The sequence below is a fragment of the Miscanthus floridulus genome, chromosome 18 (assembly GCF_019320115.1).
Source record: "Miscanthus floridulus cultivar M001 chromosome 18, ASM1932011v1, whole genome shotgun sequence".
NCBI lineage: Eukaryota > Viridiplantae > Streptophyta > Magnoliopsida > Poales > Poaceae > Miscanthus > Miscanthus floridulus.
Genome location: NC_089597.1, coordinates 4,789,927 through 4,805,389, shown reverse-complemented (window position 1 = coordinate 4,805,389; position 15,463 = coordinate 4,789,927). Strand labels below are relative to the sequence as shown.

Below are 15,463 nucleotides of genomic sequence, written 5' to 3'. Positions count from 1 at the left end.
TTTTCTTCACCATAGCCATGGTCCATCGATGTCCAAGCCGTCGATTGCCCTTTGCCCTTGCTTGATCCTTCGAAGCCCTTTCATTGCTACCTTCACCCTTTCGAGCCACATGATGATTTTGAACCAATAATAGGCGTACATTTTATTCCATATTCATTTGCATTCTTGTCTTTTGTTTGAACTAAATTGTTTCCATGAACTTTCTTCTCAACAGTGCCTATATTGATTTCCTATTGCACAACTTGACCGAGCTTCACATTTGAGACTTCATTTGATATCATCAACGAACATGTCCCTTCTGATATATCCATATTACGCTTGTCAAGTTGCTTAGTTCAATATATCCAAACCAACATAATAAGATCAATATATGCATTAGTCTGTATCTCTTCTCTTTTGTGCATTTTGGCTTGCCATGTCATCACACTTAGTCACATGAAATACCATGCATGTTTGCCTTTCAATTTGAGCTTTGATTTAGAATGATTTACACAATATAGCATATCATAAATGTATATGACAATAACAATGACCTGCTCAACACTTAGCAAACATGTTAGACCTTTAATCGTGTTGTCATTGGATCCACCAAAACCTACTAAAAGGCTATATACACTTACAATATAAAAAGGTGGGTTGTAGTATCCATCTTATATACCAAAAATAGATATAATAATATGTTGCTAATAATTAGCAACCATAGTCTTAGTTTTTGTTTAGCCATCCTCTCATTCTAGATCTAGCATTGTGACTGTGTCCTTTATTAGACTACCTCCGTCCAAAACAGATGCAATTCTATGTTTAGTCAGCATTAAACTAACCAAAATTTCATTGAGTTTATAAAGAGTATATCCACATTTAAGACTTTAAATAGATATATTATGAAAATATATTCCATGGTAAATTTAAAGATAATTACTTAGTATGGTAAACAATGTTTTTATATAAATTTAGTAAAATTTAAGATAATCTGACTGAACACTATTCTATGCTATTATAGAATTACATCTCATTTGAAAGGGAGAAAGTACTTGTCACTGCACCTTTGACTTCAACGTCATCGAACCATATTGAGTTGCCACCACATTCTTTTTTCTCATATTAGGTAGCGTGCCCGTGCGTGGCTACGGGATAACTAACAATTTATACTAAAAACACATGGATCGCACGATAAGATAATAATAATGTTAAATTAAATACCAACGTTAAAGTGACATTTAATCCAAAAAACAAAGTTTATGAATTTAACACAGTCACGGAGTGCGCGGCGTCGCAGTCTCATAAACTCTAGAGCTTTCAGAGATTGGGTCGAATCCAACCTAGAGCCTCGGAACCCTGCATCTTTTCCTGGACGGGCTTCACTTCGGATGCGCCGGTAGCAATATCAACGATCTCCAGTCGATGGACCAAGTCGTATGGATCCCCATACAATGGCTCAGACATGTAGATTTTGTTCTCCTTGTACTTGGATACACTTGTTCCACTGAAGCTTTCATTGAAATGTTTAGACACGAACAGTGTCTGATTACCGATGTCCCTCACTCTGGACCACTCCGGCGTACGGGTGTGGAGGTTGCACTTGTAGATCACGTTGTTGTAGGTGAAGCTCTGTGTCTCATGAAACGTGCTCACCATGGCACCCATAATATGCAGCTCACCGTTTGATTACAGGTAGCTGCGGTGGTAGAGCCCCGCAGGTGGCGACAGCGATGGCAACAACATCACGGTTGGAGTAGCACCGGCGGTGTTGCTGCTGTAGACAGAGATTTCTCCAGTGCAGTCGATCGCCAAGAACTTGTCTTGGCAGTGGACGATGGACCCCACAGAGAACTCCAGTTTGGTGTCGAGCAGCGTCCATGCATTGTCGACTCCAACCCGGCAGAACGCGACCTCCGTGGAGCACCCAAGCATGGCCATGGCCACGCACTCGCAGCCGGCGGCGCCAGGCGGTGCCGAGAGCACGATCTCATGGAAGAACACGTCCCTCATGTCTTCTAGCTTGATGGCTCTGCCTGCGGCATCCGCGTCCCCATAGCCGTTGGTGGGATGGAGGACCCACTGGCCGTGGACCCTAGACACGTGTTCCGATGAGGACACCGCCGCGACGTGTTCGCCTGCTGGCGGGAGCTCAACGCGAGGGGCATGGGCACCGGCGAATGGATTCAGCAGCGTCACGGATGCCGCCTCGTCCATGAGCGCCAGCCACCCACACGAGGAGCCGCACGCCACCTTGCCGCGCACGTCGGGCAGCGTCTTGGACAAGACCTTCTTCTCTGGGACGCAGTAGAAGTCGACGCGGTCCGAGTCGGGGTCGAATGGGAGCAGCAGGAGCAGTCCGAAGGTCGCGAACAGGACGGCGGCGCGCCATGGGGAGCAAGCAGATCGGAAGGACGCCGCGTCGTGGCCTGACGCGAGACGCTGCCCGATAGACTCGAGGAGATCCTCTGGTAGGCCGGATCTCTAGTCAGGGAGAAGTAGGGACCTTCTCTTGGGATTGGGTGGCTGAGCCATGGAAGACAGATGACATCAACTATGGTTCACGCAAGAAAAAACAAGCGAGGGCGATGAAACACGTGAGCGTGAAACCAAATGAAAGGAGGAAAAAGCTGTCCCTTTTGCAAATGCAAAGATGGAAAGTAATTAAATATATACAGATTTGGCAAGGTTCTAAGAACTGCAAAGAGGTTTCTTTTGTGTTAATTCTTTTTCCTTCTGTGTTAATTCTCTTTTCTTTTGCTTATTGTCATGTATGCTGGTGCATGCAAACATGCAATGTGTATATGGATAGCACAATAATTTTCTACTTCCTATTTTGACGTGATTTCTCTATCACATGATAGGCAATATTCAATCAAGGAGATGTCGTGGGATCACTGGCGTGGGCAGACGGACGTACCAAAATAAATGTCGCACAAAAAAATATCCACACTTTATTCTTTTTAGTTGTAGGAGATTCAACATCATGCATTTTTTTATCTCCTCTCCTTTTGCTTTGTCACAGGAATGTACATGTGCCCATGTATAACTGGAGACCCTCTACCTATCATGACTAGTGCATGTCAACCCATTGTCCCACAACAATCATTCACTGCCGAACCTCCTCTCTAAGCATGTATATCGAGAAAACCTCGTTATAGACTAAAGCCCCTAATTCCAAACTCTAAATATGTCCAAAGTTGAAAAAGAATATCTCACTATCACAAGTGCTATTCTTTTCCTAATAAAAGTTTAAGTGCTGTAACTTATGGGTCTATTTGGTTTAGCTTCTACCCCAGCTATGAAAAACACGAGGGACGGAGCCGCACCAAAGTGGATAGAGAAAAATGCTTCTAGATGGTGAAAGGAGCAAGAGCTGTTTTCTACTATCCAAGGCCAAGTCGCGTTTTTAGTGCTTCGTATGGACACCAAATGTGTCATAAGTGTTTTTATGTCTGTCTAATATGATTAATATCATTAACTATACATATCATATTTTCCCTAGTATGCTGAAAAGTTGTGTATCTTTGTAATAAAGCCAAAAAACAAACTACATTCGTAGTGACACCATACACATTTTTAATTTGAGACATCATCGTTTTATCATCCTCATTAGTAGCCCACACACGCGATTTTTTCTGAGAGGACTTGATTTTTTTGGCCATTGATCAGAGGCATCCCACGACATACTACATATGTTATTCCAAACTCACATCTTCTTCCTCCTTGTTCTTTTTTTCCTCGCTACTTCCTCTTTCCGGCCGCCACTCATTCACGGTGTTCGTGCCCTCGCCCTGCCCTCCTCCTCGGCTCCCTGCCACCGCCCACCGCTGCCGTGCTAACTCGACACATCGGGTTATCACTGTGATGCTCCTACCCTTGCTCTGCCAATCGCCTTCTCTATTGCCCAGTCGGCAGTGCCACTACCTTCTTGACCACGCTGCCCCTGTGTCGTCACCACGGCTGGTCCACCTTGCTACAGTACCGCCCACAGATCTTCCCTTCTAAGCTCGTGGGATAGATGTATGAACCTTAACTCGACGAAGACGAAGAAGATGACACAAGGAAGGTGCTAAGCCAGGTATGTGATCGGTAAAAATAAATCAAGCGTTGATGAAGAGTAAAACACTCTAGTGTAGTATAGGTACAGCATTTCTCCAAATAAACACTTTGCGATTTTTTTGTTGCAAAGTTTCACTTAAATCTGCTGGAGCCACGAGCGCAACCGACACGATAACTACACTGCACTGCCACCACAGGCCATAGGCCCACACTGGTGTGCCCCTTGCAAATATCCCGTCCGCGTCTCCGTCGTCACGTCTTCTAGTAAACGCCGTTACCCTAGCTAATTATCCCCTCCCCGTCGCTATCCACCCCATCGCGTTGCCGGATCGAGCTCGGCTCTCTCGAACCTTGCTTCGCCGCACGGCACCAAAAGCACGGCCGCACCCTCATCCCCTCCACACGTTTCCGCCTCCCGATCCACAGCCGCCGTAGGCCGCCGCCGACACAGCTCCCCCGGCGGCGCAGTGCACATCGCGAGCCGCGCGGCACAGCCGCTCTTGTTGTCCTCCGTGGTAAGGGCTGGTGTCTTGCCTTCTGATCGCCTCTCTTATGTCCGCGCGTCGCCTGTGTGATCTGAATGTTTGGTTGGTGCGGTGCGGACAGGGGTGCGGTGCGACGCGGCAGCGGGATGGCGGCGAGCGCGCGGGACAGCGTGGATGCGGCGGAGCGAGTCGTGGATGATCACGACGCATGGGTGTCGGACGGCGAGATGGACGTGGAGATGGATGTGGAAGTCGAGTTCCAAGACCTCGACGCCGACCGGAGGGACGGCGGCGCGGATGGTGATGATGAGTACTTGCTGGTGCGTATGACCTTTTCCTTGGTGCTCCTGCCGTGGGCGTCGAGTGCTTTTGTTGCTGTCGAGCTCGCAAATCTGAGGTGGCCGACGCGTGATGGCTCCGGTGGTACTCTCGATTGCTTGCCTAAGGTTCCTGCCGGTTTTTTACTCACATGCGAAAGTCGAGCCTGAGATCGTTCATGGCTCGGTGGGTAGCATGGTGCGGTACATGTCTATGCTAGATCATTAAAATTGCTCATGGACATAGATGGATCTTCATGTGTACTAGGTTTCTATTCTATCTGGAATATAAGTTTATATTGCTATAATTTAAGCTAAGTTTTATGGTGTAGGTGTGATGTTATTGATGGGGTGAACCAGGTGGTAAAGTATATGCGGAAAACCATTTGAAAAACAAGAAGGCAATTGTTTTGTTAGGGTAGTGTAGAAATGTTAATTTGCAGAAATTAAGCAAACTGGAGAATATAAAGCAGCAGCAGTAGTATGTTTTTTTCAACTAAGTTTCAAAACGCATGCCGAATTGCGAGGAAACATTAGCAAAGTGATAGACAAAACGTGAAACTCTAATTTTCTGGCTAAGTTGCGGTGTTGATTCAGGGAGACTTGATGTCAACGGGGCTTGTGGAGCAGATTTGTTTTGGCCAATCATGTAGGTCTAGAATGCTATGTCTTTTCTTTTCTTGTGCTTATCTTCAGCCAATAATGATTTGGTTTACCAGGTCGCTTTCGTACTAAGCATTTGTTGCATAATTTTCTATGCCCAACATGGCACGGTGTTGCAGATGCATTGTTTCATCCTTGTTTGATTGGGCTTGGACCAACGAGCTTGAAATACAGATATTCAATTAGAATATTTGACTCATGTCTTGTCCTTCTTGATTAGAGTTAATATCAATTCACCTTTTGAATTAACTACTCACTTAACTGAGGGCATGTTTTCGGCATAAGCACAAGGACCACCAGCACTTATCTGCATCGGCTTAGGCAATGACCAATCATGACGTGATGATGGCCGCTGCAGCTTATCAGCGATTAAAATCTGTTTGATATTTCTTGGATTATGTCTATATTTTTTATGCCAAAACTAAGAAATGATGAATTTGATTCAAACCTTAAGATTGCTCAGACAGTGTTGTTCATTTAGTGTTTATAACTTATTCCTATTGATAATTGTCTATGTTTCTACAGCTCACTAGGATAAGGGACACGTCGGCAGCTGAAGCAAGGGCAGGAAAGGATATACAAGGTATACCATGGGAGAGGATACACATAGCCAGGCAAGATTACCGAAAAGCTAGGTTGGAACAGTATAAGAACTATGAAAATTTCCCTCAATCAGGAGAGCTCATGGATAAGGTCTTCACTACCATCTAGTCTCTTATTTCATTAAAGGTTGTTTTTATTATTCCAAATATTCATATTTCCTAATTATTTTCAAAATATTTTTCTTAGTTGTGCAAGCAAGTGGAGAAGAGCAGCAAGTATTACGAGTTTCAGCACAACACTAGATCAGTGAAGCCATCAATTCTCCATTTTCAGGTGATTTTGCATTGTGTCCTACCTTTTATTGCAAGATATGCAATAACTAACTGTACTACACTCATTGCAAAAAAAACTAACTGTACTATATATGTGAGAAAAGGTTCTTGTGGATTGTCTATTTCGTTCTTACTTGCCAGCATTTAGAAGGCTTTCTTCACAAACTTGCAAGTTGCATGTACCACCTGTATGCAACTATCCATATTAGCAAGAAACTCAAGGAAGAAAATTAGTGTCATTTTTTTTTTTGAAAATAAAGGCAGGAGCTCTGCCGCTCAATTAAGAAGGAAATAGAGTTTTATTTACAATGGCACCTACGGTGCCCAATAGCACCGGTCATAGGGACAAAACACAAAGGCCACAAATCACGCACTTGTTGTTTTACCCCGCAATACACACGGCCCTACGCCTCTGAATAATATCCTCCTTTGCTAGATAGGCGTCCTGATCTGCCATTTTGTGTTCATTTTCGAAAATCCTCCTGTTCCTTTCCTTCCATAGGTTCCACACAATGTAAATAAACACTCCATTAAACGTTCTGTGTTTTTGCTTCGGTATCGTGCATGCCACATTCTCCCACCAGTTGGCCAGGCATTGGGGAAAATTAGTGTCATTTTTTGTGTGGCGCTCTAATAGAACTTTTACATGAAATTATAATTCAACAATAATAACAAAGCCTTTTAGTGTAAAGTATGCTGGGGTAGGCTAGAGACAAAACCCAACAATAGCCACTAATAAAAGAGCATGATGAGAGGAATGTTAGCAAGTGAAGAACATTTATACTTGCTTTAAAACAAATGTCTTGTTAGTTATAACCAAGAAAAGAGTTAAGATGTGTTCCTTTGCATTCTCTTCTATGAAATGGAGACTAGTTAATGTGTTTGTCTGCATCATAATCTTGTCATATGACTCCCGAGGCTGAACAGTACTGACTAACTATTGCTTCTGTAGCTTAGGAATTTGCTGTGGGCAACCTCGAAGCATGATGTCTATTTTATGTCAAATTCCACAGTAAGCCACTGGTCATCATTGTCTCACAAAATATCAGAGGTTCTCGACTTCTCTGGGCATGTTGCTCCAGCGGAGGTATTCCCCTTATAGTTTCCTGCTTGCAACCTTTTGATCTAATAATCGTTTTTATTTTTTGTTGTCCTCTCTCTAAAAATCAAATAGGTCTCATTGTTAATGCAAGTTTGGTCTTCTCTTTTGTTCCTCCCCACAGAAGCATCCTGGCAGTTTACTAGAAGGTTTCTCTGGGGTTCAAGTTAGCACACTTGCTGTGAATGAGGGTTTGTTGGTAGCTGGTGGTTTTCAAGGAGAACTAATTGGCAAGGTAAGCCACCAATGAAGACTTGGTTTGGCTGTTCTGTCCACCCATAGGATCTAAGCTGTAGATGTCCATTTACTTTCAGTTTCTCTTTGTTTATTATTTTATTTGGTATTATATTACATATGATAAAGATCTAAAATGGAAGAATCTTTTTACTGCATGCACTGTATTTTTTAGATTGATGTATTCATCACCAGCGTATTTTCTTATTTGCTTCTGTAAACTTTTAGTGCTGTGAGAATAAGCAATTCATTGAAAGCACTGCTTGCATGCTCACCACCTTTTTTTATGTTGTTACAGGATTTGGAAGGCCGCAATGTAAAATTCTGTGCAAGGACAACTTTGAGTGACAATGCTATAACAAACGCCATAGATATACACAGATCGACAAGGTGAGAAACTAACTTTTCAGAACCTACTTGAAGATGTACATTGTCATTAAAATCTAAAGGTCTCCAAATTGCTTTGCAGTGGAAGCTTGCGCATTACCGTATCTAATAACGACTGCGGTGTTCGTGAATATGATATGGAGAGATTTCAGCTCTTGAACCACTACCGTTATAACTGGCCGGTTAATGTAAGTTCTACCTCATTAGGATTCAATGTACTGTTTTGGTTGTTTCATCCGTATTTGACATTCACTGCTTGCTTCCGTAACAACAGCACACATCCGTGAGCCCGGATAAGAAACTTTTGGCTGTGGTTGGAGATGATCGGGATGCTCTTCTTGTGGATTCACGAAATGGAAAGGTATTTTTTTTGCTTATTCTTTCAGGCTTTTTTGGTTTATTAATTTGGGCTTTTGTGGCTTAATTCACAACTTATTACTATTACTGCCATTCTTTCGTTACATCAATATTGCGAGGTTCTTTATCAATATATATATATATATATATATATATATATATTGACATTGTAACATCTATTGGCCATGGCCTTTTTTTTTTAAAATGTTCCTCAGTACAGTAGGGCATCTGTTTAGGGCCTGTTTTGAAGTCATTTTCAAGGATCTTAGTATCAAGAAACTATAATTTTAGAAACTGGAGGTCTGCAAAGCTACATTTTAGAGAAAGAGGTCCTGAGTGGAGTTACTAATCTTTTTCTGTAAAAGGTTTTGCTCATGTCTAGTTTTACCACTGTAACAGCAAGAGATACTTTGGAGCTTTACAATCGTGTTTTGTTACTAACTGAACAGACATGAGAAGTGAAATGCGGAATTTGTTGGCTGCCAGAGGGCAGCTTGGCCAACAGGCCGCTTGGATTGTATTGCAAAAATGACTTAGGGATACAAAGATGCTAACCACTGCATATATAGGCAAGTGGTGTACCTACTTCTTAGCATATTCTAACTGCATAAAGCAGATGCTATGATTCCTACTTGGTTGCCAAGGCACCATGATCAACTTGGTTGCCAAGGAAACACATTACAGAGAATAGTAAATATCTTATAGCAGGTAACATGAAAAACAAGAACACTAGGCTAACTACTGACAATTCTCCCCTTTAGCCTTGTGGTCCTTGGAAGTGATATGCTTGAGCCCAATTCTTCCCCTCATCTCTTCAAATTTTGATCTTCCAAGAGACTTGGTTAGAATGTCAGCCAGCTGATTAGTGGTGGATATGTGATCAGCCTTGATACTTCCATCTTCCAAGCAGTTTCTAATGAAATGGTACTTGATTCTGATGTGTTTACTGCGCTCATGAAAGACTGGATTCTTGGCTAGAGCAAGTGCAGACTTACTGTCAACCTTCAGTTCAACCACTTCCACATTCCTTCCAAGGAGGTCTGCTAGCAACCTGGATAGCCAAATAGCTTGTTTTGCAGCTGTGGTAGTGGCAATGTACTCAGCTTCACAACTAGATAGAGCTACCACCTTCTGCTTCACAGACTGCCAGCATACAAGATTGCTTCCCAGGAAGAACAGAGTGCCACTAGTGCTTTTGCTGGTGTCAATGTCCCCAGCCAAGTCACTGTCGCAGTATCCAACAAACCTTGCTCTCCCTGGAGCTTTAGTGTAGTGAAGTCCGAATTCCAGAGTACCAGCCACATATCTCAGGATGCGCTTGATGGCAGCTTGGTGCTCTGCTGTTGGTCTTTCCATGAACCGACTGACAAAGCCAACTGAGAAGGCTAAGTCAGGTCTTGTGTGGACCAAGTATCGCAGGCTGCCCACCAATCTTCTGTATTGGGTAGGATCAACTTCTTCAGCCGTGCTCTGCCTGCTCAACCTCAGCCGTTCCTCCATTGGTGTATGGGCAGGGTTGCAGGCATCCATGCCTCCTAGCTCAAGGATCCTCTTGGCATAATGGGTCTGCCTCAGAGTGATCCCAGCTGAATCTTGATGTACTTCGACTCCCAGGTAGAAAGACAGAAGGCCGAGGTCGCTCATGTCGAAGACCTTCTTCATCTGAGCCTTGAAACCTTCTATGGCTTGAGTGCTGGCACCGGTGATGATCAAATCATCAACATAGACACCGATCAGCAGCAGCTCCTCCCCTGTTCCTCGCCTGTACATCGCAGCTTCATGGTCGCTTTGCTGGAAACCCATCTCCTTGAGGGTGGCATCCAGCTTGGCGTTCCAAGCTCGAGGAGCCTGCCGCAGGCCATACAGAGCCTTGCGCAGACGGTACACCATCTTCTCCTTCCCGGCGACGGTGAAGCCAGACGGCTGCTTCACATACACCTCCTCCTTGAGGTCGCCGTTGAGGAAAGCAGATTTGACGTCCATGTGGTGGACGCGCCATCCTTCTTGGGCTGCCAGCGCGAGGAGAACTCGGACGGATTCCATGCGCGCCACGGGAGCAAACGCGTCGTCGAAGTCGATCCCTTCCTGCTGGACGAAGCCCCGCGCCACCAAACGCGCCTTGTACTTGGTCACCGCGCCCCGCTCGTCCTTCTTGAGCTTGTAGACCCACTTCAGAGTGATGGGCCGATGACCGGGAGGAAGCTCCACAAGTTCCCAAGTGCAGTTCTGCTCAACTGCCTTGATCTCCTGCTCCATGGCGGCCTGCCAGGCAGGATCGCCTTCAGCCTCCGTGAAGTTGGCTGGCTCGCCGGCGTGCGTGAGATGAAGCTCGGCGAAGAGACGTGAAGCCGGCAGCGGTGTGGGTGCGTCCCCGATGATGTTGGGCATGGTACGGTACCGCAGCTGCTCGCCACCGTAGGAGGCATCAAGGCGATCGTCGTCGTCCTCGAGCGGTGACGCGAACTCAACTGGGTCCGCCTGCTCTGTTTCTGCTGCTGGTGAAGCAGAGGAAGCTGGTGAAGTAGAGGAAGCTTGTGGATCATGCTCCCCTGGAGCTGGTGACGGCGTGTGCGGCGGGGCTCCGTCTGTGTCGACTCCCCAGAACTCGATGTCGAAGTCACTGGAGGCGGAAGCAGACGTCCCGGCGGCCGAATTGGACCAATCCCAGCCGCGCCCTTCATCAAACACCACGTCGCGGCTCACCTTCACGCGTCCCGTCACCGGATCGAGGACCCGATAGGCCTTGGCGCCCTCGGCGTAGCCGATGAAGACCCCAGCCTTGCCGCGGTCGTCGAGCTTGCGCAGGTGTCCGAGCTCCCTTGTGTAGGCGACGCAGCCGAATGTACGCAGGTAGCTCACCGCCGGCGCTCGTCCATGCCAGGCTTCATGGGGGGTCTTGCCTTGCAAGCTTCTTGTTGGCGCGCGGTTGAGCAGATGCACCGCCGTCATTACCGCCTCCCCCCAGAATTTGGCCGGCATGGACCTCTGCTTCAGAAGCGCGCGCGCGGTCGCCACGACCGTCTGATTGCGCCGTTCCACAACACCGTTTTGCTGCGGTGAGTGTGGTGCAGAGTAGTGCCGCTTGACTCCTTCGGCGGCGAAGTACTGCGCTAGCTCGCCGACGGTGAACTCTCCTCCATTGTCGGTCCGCAGTACCTTGAGCTCACGGCCGGTCTCCTTCTCTGCTTCGGCCTTCACCCGCTTCACGGCATCCGCAGCAGCATCCTTGGTCGGCAGAAGCACCGCCCACATGAAGCGGGTGGCGTCGTCCACCATCAGCAAGAAGTAGCGGCGCCCTCCTGGCGTCGCCGGCGTCACCGGCCCACATAGGTCGCCGTGGACGAGGTCCAAGGGCGCCTGCGCGCGGTACTGCGCCTGCTGCGGAAATGGCTTGCGGCGGAGCTTGGTAGTGACGCAGGTGTCGCAGACTTGCTCCGCATGCTTGATCACCGGCATCCCCCTCACCATCTCCTTCTTGCCGAGCTGGTGCAGTGCCTCGAAGCTGAGATGCCCGTAGCGCTCATGCCACCTCCATGACTCGTCCTCTTTCGTGGCGGCAAGACATACCGGCCGCGCGGCCTCCAAGTGCAGGACGTACAACCGACTGGGCCCGCGATGTACCTTGGCGAGAAGACGACTACGCCGGTCCCAGATGCGGAGCACTCCATGATCAATCTCCACCCTGGAGCCTCCTTCGTCGAGCTGCCCCAAACTCATGATCGAGTTCCGGAGCGCTGGGATGTAGAAGACGCCGTGGAGGACGCGCTGATCTCCGTTTTTGGCCTGGAAGACGATGGAGCCGGTCCCCTTGATTTCCACTCGAGACGAGTCGCCGAACCGCACCGTGCCGCGCGCCGTGGTGTCGAGCTCGGCGAAGAGCTCCCGGCGGCCGGTCATGTGATGCGTGGCCCCGCTGTCGAGGTACCATCCGTCGAGCGCCTCCTCGTTGGCGCTGGTGTTGAGGAAGACTCGCGCGCGCGGCTCGTTGATGTCGAGGGAGACCGTGGCCTTGGAGCAGACGGCTTCGTCCTTCTCGTCAAGCTTGAGGAAGCCGTGGGCGAAAAACAGAGCACCATCATCGTCCTCTGCTTCTGCGACGTGAGCAGCTCCGCCACGCCCTCCACCGCGCCTTCCTCCTCGATCACCTCCAACACGGTAGCCTCCTCCGCGTTGGTTGCCACCGCCACCACCGCGGTCACCACCACCACGGCGCGGCTGGCGGCAGTCGCGCGCCCAGTGGCCGCGATCACCACAGTTGAGGCAGGTGTCGTCGTTTACCCCGCGATCGTCGCCACCGCGATTTCCCTTCCCGCGCTGCTTCTTGCCGCCGCGTGGACGACGTCGTGGTTCCTTGCCCGACGCGGAAACGGCAGCCTCCTCCTTCTCCTTGGCACGCCACTGCTCCCTTGTCAGCAGCAGTCCACCGATGGCGGCCGGTTCCGCGTCCAACGCCTCCATGTCGTCCACCGTCTTCAAGCGTCCAGACACCTCCTCGATGGTGAGGTCCTGGAAGTCCAGAAGCGTCTCGATGGCGATCCGGAGCTGAGCGTACTTTGGCGGCACGGCGCGCAGGAGTCTCTCCACCGCGCGCTCTTCATCGATGTCGTTGTCGCCGTGGAGAAGAAGCTGCTGCTTCAGGGCCATCAAGCGAAGGGTGAAGTCCTCGATCTGCTCTCCTGGACGAAAGGCGAGCTTCTCCCAGTCGCTGCGGAGTCGCTGGAGCGTGGCGCGGCGCACTCGATCGACTCCGATTCGCGCGGCGGCGATGGAGTCCCAGGCCTCCTTGGCCGATCCCTTCTCGGACAGCGGCATCTGCATCTCCTGTGGCACGGCGGCGATGATCGCCTCCACCGTGCGCCTGTCCTCATGGTATGGCAGGTCCTGGTACTCGATCGCATCCCAGAGTTGCCGCGCCTGGAGCTTCAGCTTCATGATCGAGGCCCACTCATGGTAATTTGTCTTGTTGAGCATCGGCCAGGTGGAACTTGCGCCAGAGTCCTTGTACACGGTCTGGATCACCGGCGAGCGGCCCCTGGCCCGTCCGCGGCGGCGATCCTGATCCCGATCGGGCGACCGCGTCTGCCTGCGCTCGCGCTCCGGACTCCTCCGCGGAAACGGGCGGCGATCACGCGGCGGATCCTCCTCCACCAACTCTCGACGCAGAGCCGCGGCCGTGGCGGCTGCGTTCCGAGCTGCTGCTGCTGCGGCCTCCGCGGCCTGCTGCGCCTGCGCGGCTGCGGCCTCTGCCGCGGCCAGACGCTGCGCCCGGTGCTCGGCGGCGGCGGCTGCTGCTGCTGCTCTCTCTGCGGAGGTGGCCATGCTCTTCCCTATCTCTCAACCGGCTCTAGATACCAATTGTTGGCTGCCAGAGGGCAGCTTGGCCAACAGGCCGCTTGGATTGTATTGCAAAAATGACTTAGGGATACAAAGATGCTAACCACTGCATATATAGGCAAGTGGTGTACCTACTTCTTAGCATATTCTAACTGCATAAAGCAGATGCTATGATTCCTACTTGGTTGCCAAGGCACCATGATCAACTTGGTTGCCAAGGAAACACATTACAGAGAATAGTAAATATCTTATAGCAGGTAACATGAAAAACAAGAACACTAGGCTAACTACTGACAGAATTGATGTGTTTTGCAGGTAACCTCTACCCTAGTTGGCCATCTGGACTACTCATTTGCTACGGCATGGCACCCGGATAGCCGGACCTTTGCGACCGGGAACCAGGACAAAACCTGCCGCATCTGGGACACCCGTAACTTGTCGACCTCGCTTGCGGTATTGCGGGGCAACATCGGCGCGATCCGGTGCATTCGCTACTCCTCCGACGGTCGGTTCCTGGTGTTCTCGGAGCCTGCCGACTTTGTTCATGTGTACAACGTGGCTGCAGACTACAAGAAACGGCAGGAGATCGACTTCTTTGGTGAGGTATCTGGGATCACGCTCAGCCCGGACGACGAGTCCCTGTTCGTCGGAGTGTGCGACCGTGTCTATGCCAGCCTGTTGCAGTACAGGATGATCCATGCATTCGACTATCTTGACTCGTATGTGTGAAGAATGGAGCTTTGGTGTTGTGCTGGGTACTGGCTGAAGGTCACTTGCTCTCGGTGACGGTTCTGGTGCGCGTTTCAGGGAATGTATCTGCCTGCTGTTGTGCGCTAGTTCATTGCGAATGATGGTTCGTTGGGACTCGACGTCAGCGAATCTGCCGTGTAAATAGTTTAGCAATTGAAGCGTAGTGCTGTGGACCAATACCGTCTGAACATATGAGCAGAGTACTGTATGTTTGCGTTATTAGTTCCAGACTCCAGAATACAAATAGTTTTGGACCAAATTTCTAAAGCCTGTGTACTGTGGAACACTGGAACACATGAAGGGCTAGTTTGGCTTCAATTGTATTCACTTTGATCTCCATTAGAGTGGATTAAGGTATAAATTAGTCAATTTTGCATTTCAATCCACTTTGATACGTGATTGAGATGGATACGAGTAGTCAACATCTGTTGTTATTATTAAGAGCATGTTTAGTAGGGTTTTTTTCCCTAGCTTTACAAAGCTGTTTTTCTAGCTTCTAGTAAATAGGACATAATGAAATAATTTTTCTCTAGAAGCTATTCTTGAGCTTCCTCCATAGGCACAGTTTTTCAGGTGCTGGATGAATCTGAAAATATTACCTTCTTCCAGCTCTCTCATTGCTACCTTCCTCTGTTTTACAAATGTTTTTTTGAAAATAGCTTTACTTCACTAGTGAAACTGCTTTATGAAACTAAACAAAAAAACTTCACTAGTGAAGTTGAGCTATACCAAATAGACCCTAAATTTACGGGATATAGCTTGAGTACTACTCATTTCGTTCCAAATTAAAGTATTGTTTTTTAGATATATGTAGTAAAAAAATAAATCTAAATATAATATATATTTAGATGTATAGAAAAAGTTATGTATCTAAAAAAAGACAATGATTTATAATGCTTATAATTACAAATAGAGAGGATATCA

General features: G+C 48.2%; 1 protein-coding gene and 1 pseudogene across 1 annotated transcript; one reads left to right on the top strand and one right to left on the bottom strand.

The window, feature by feature from the left end:
* Nucleotides 1-1,288: 1,288 nt before the first annotated feature.
* Nucleotides 1,289-2,511, bottom strand: LOC136521851 (uncharacterized; annotated as a pseudogene).
* A 1,816-nt stretch (nucleotides 2,512-4,327) lies between these two features.
* Nucleotides 4,328-15,143, top strand: LOC136521850 (uncharacterized WD repeat-containing protein C2A9.03-like). Its single transcript, XM_066515613.1, has 10 exons — nucleotides 4,328-4,553; nucleotides 4,645-4,843; nucleotides 6,029-6,196; nucleotides 6,293-6,379; nucleotides 7,331-7,465; nucleotides 7,602-7,712; nucleotides 8,010-8,101; nucleotides 8,181-8,286; nucleotides 8,373-8,459; nucleotides 14,105-15,143. The coding sequence occupies exons 2-10, from the start codon at nucleotides 4,670-4,672 to the stop codon at nucleotides 14,516-14,518; spliced, it is 1,374 nt and encodes a 457-aa protein (XP_066371710.1). The 5' UTR covers nucleotides 4,328-4,553; nucleotides 4,645-4,669; the 3' UTR covers nucleotides 14,519-15,143.
* Nucleotides 15,144-15,463: the final 320 nt, after the last annotated feature.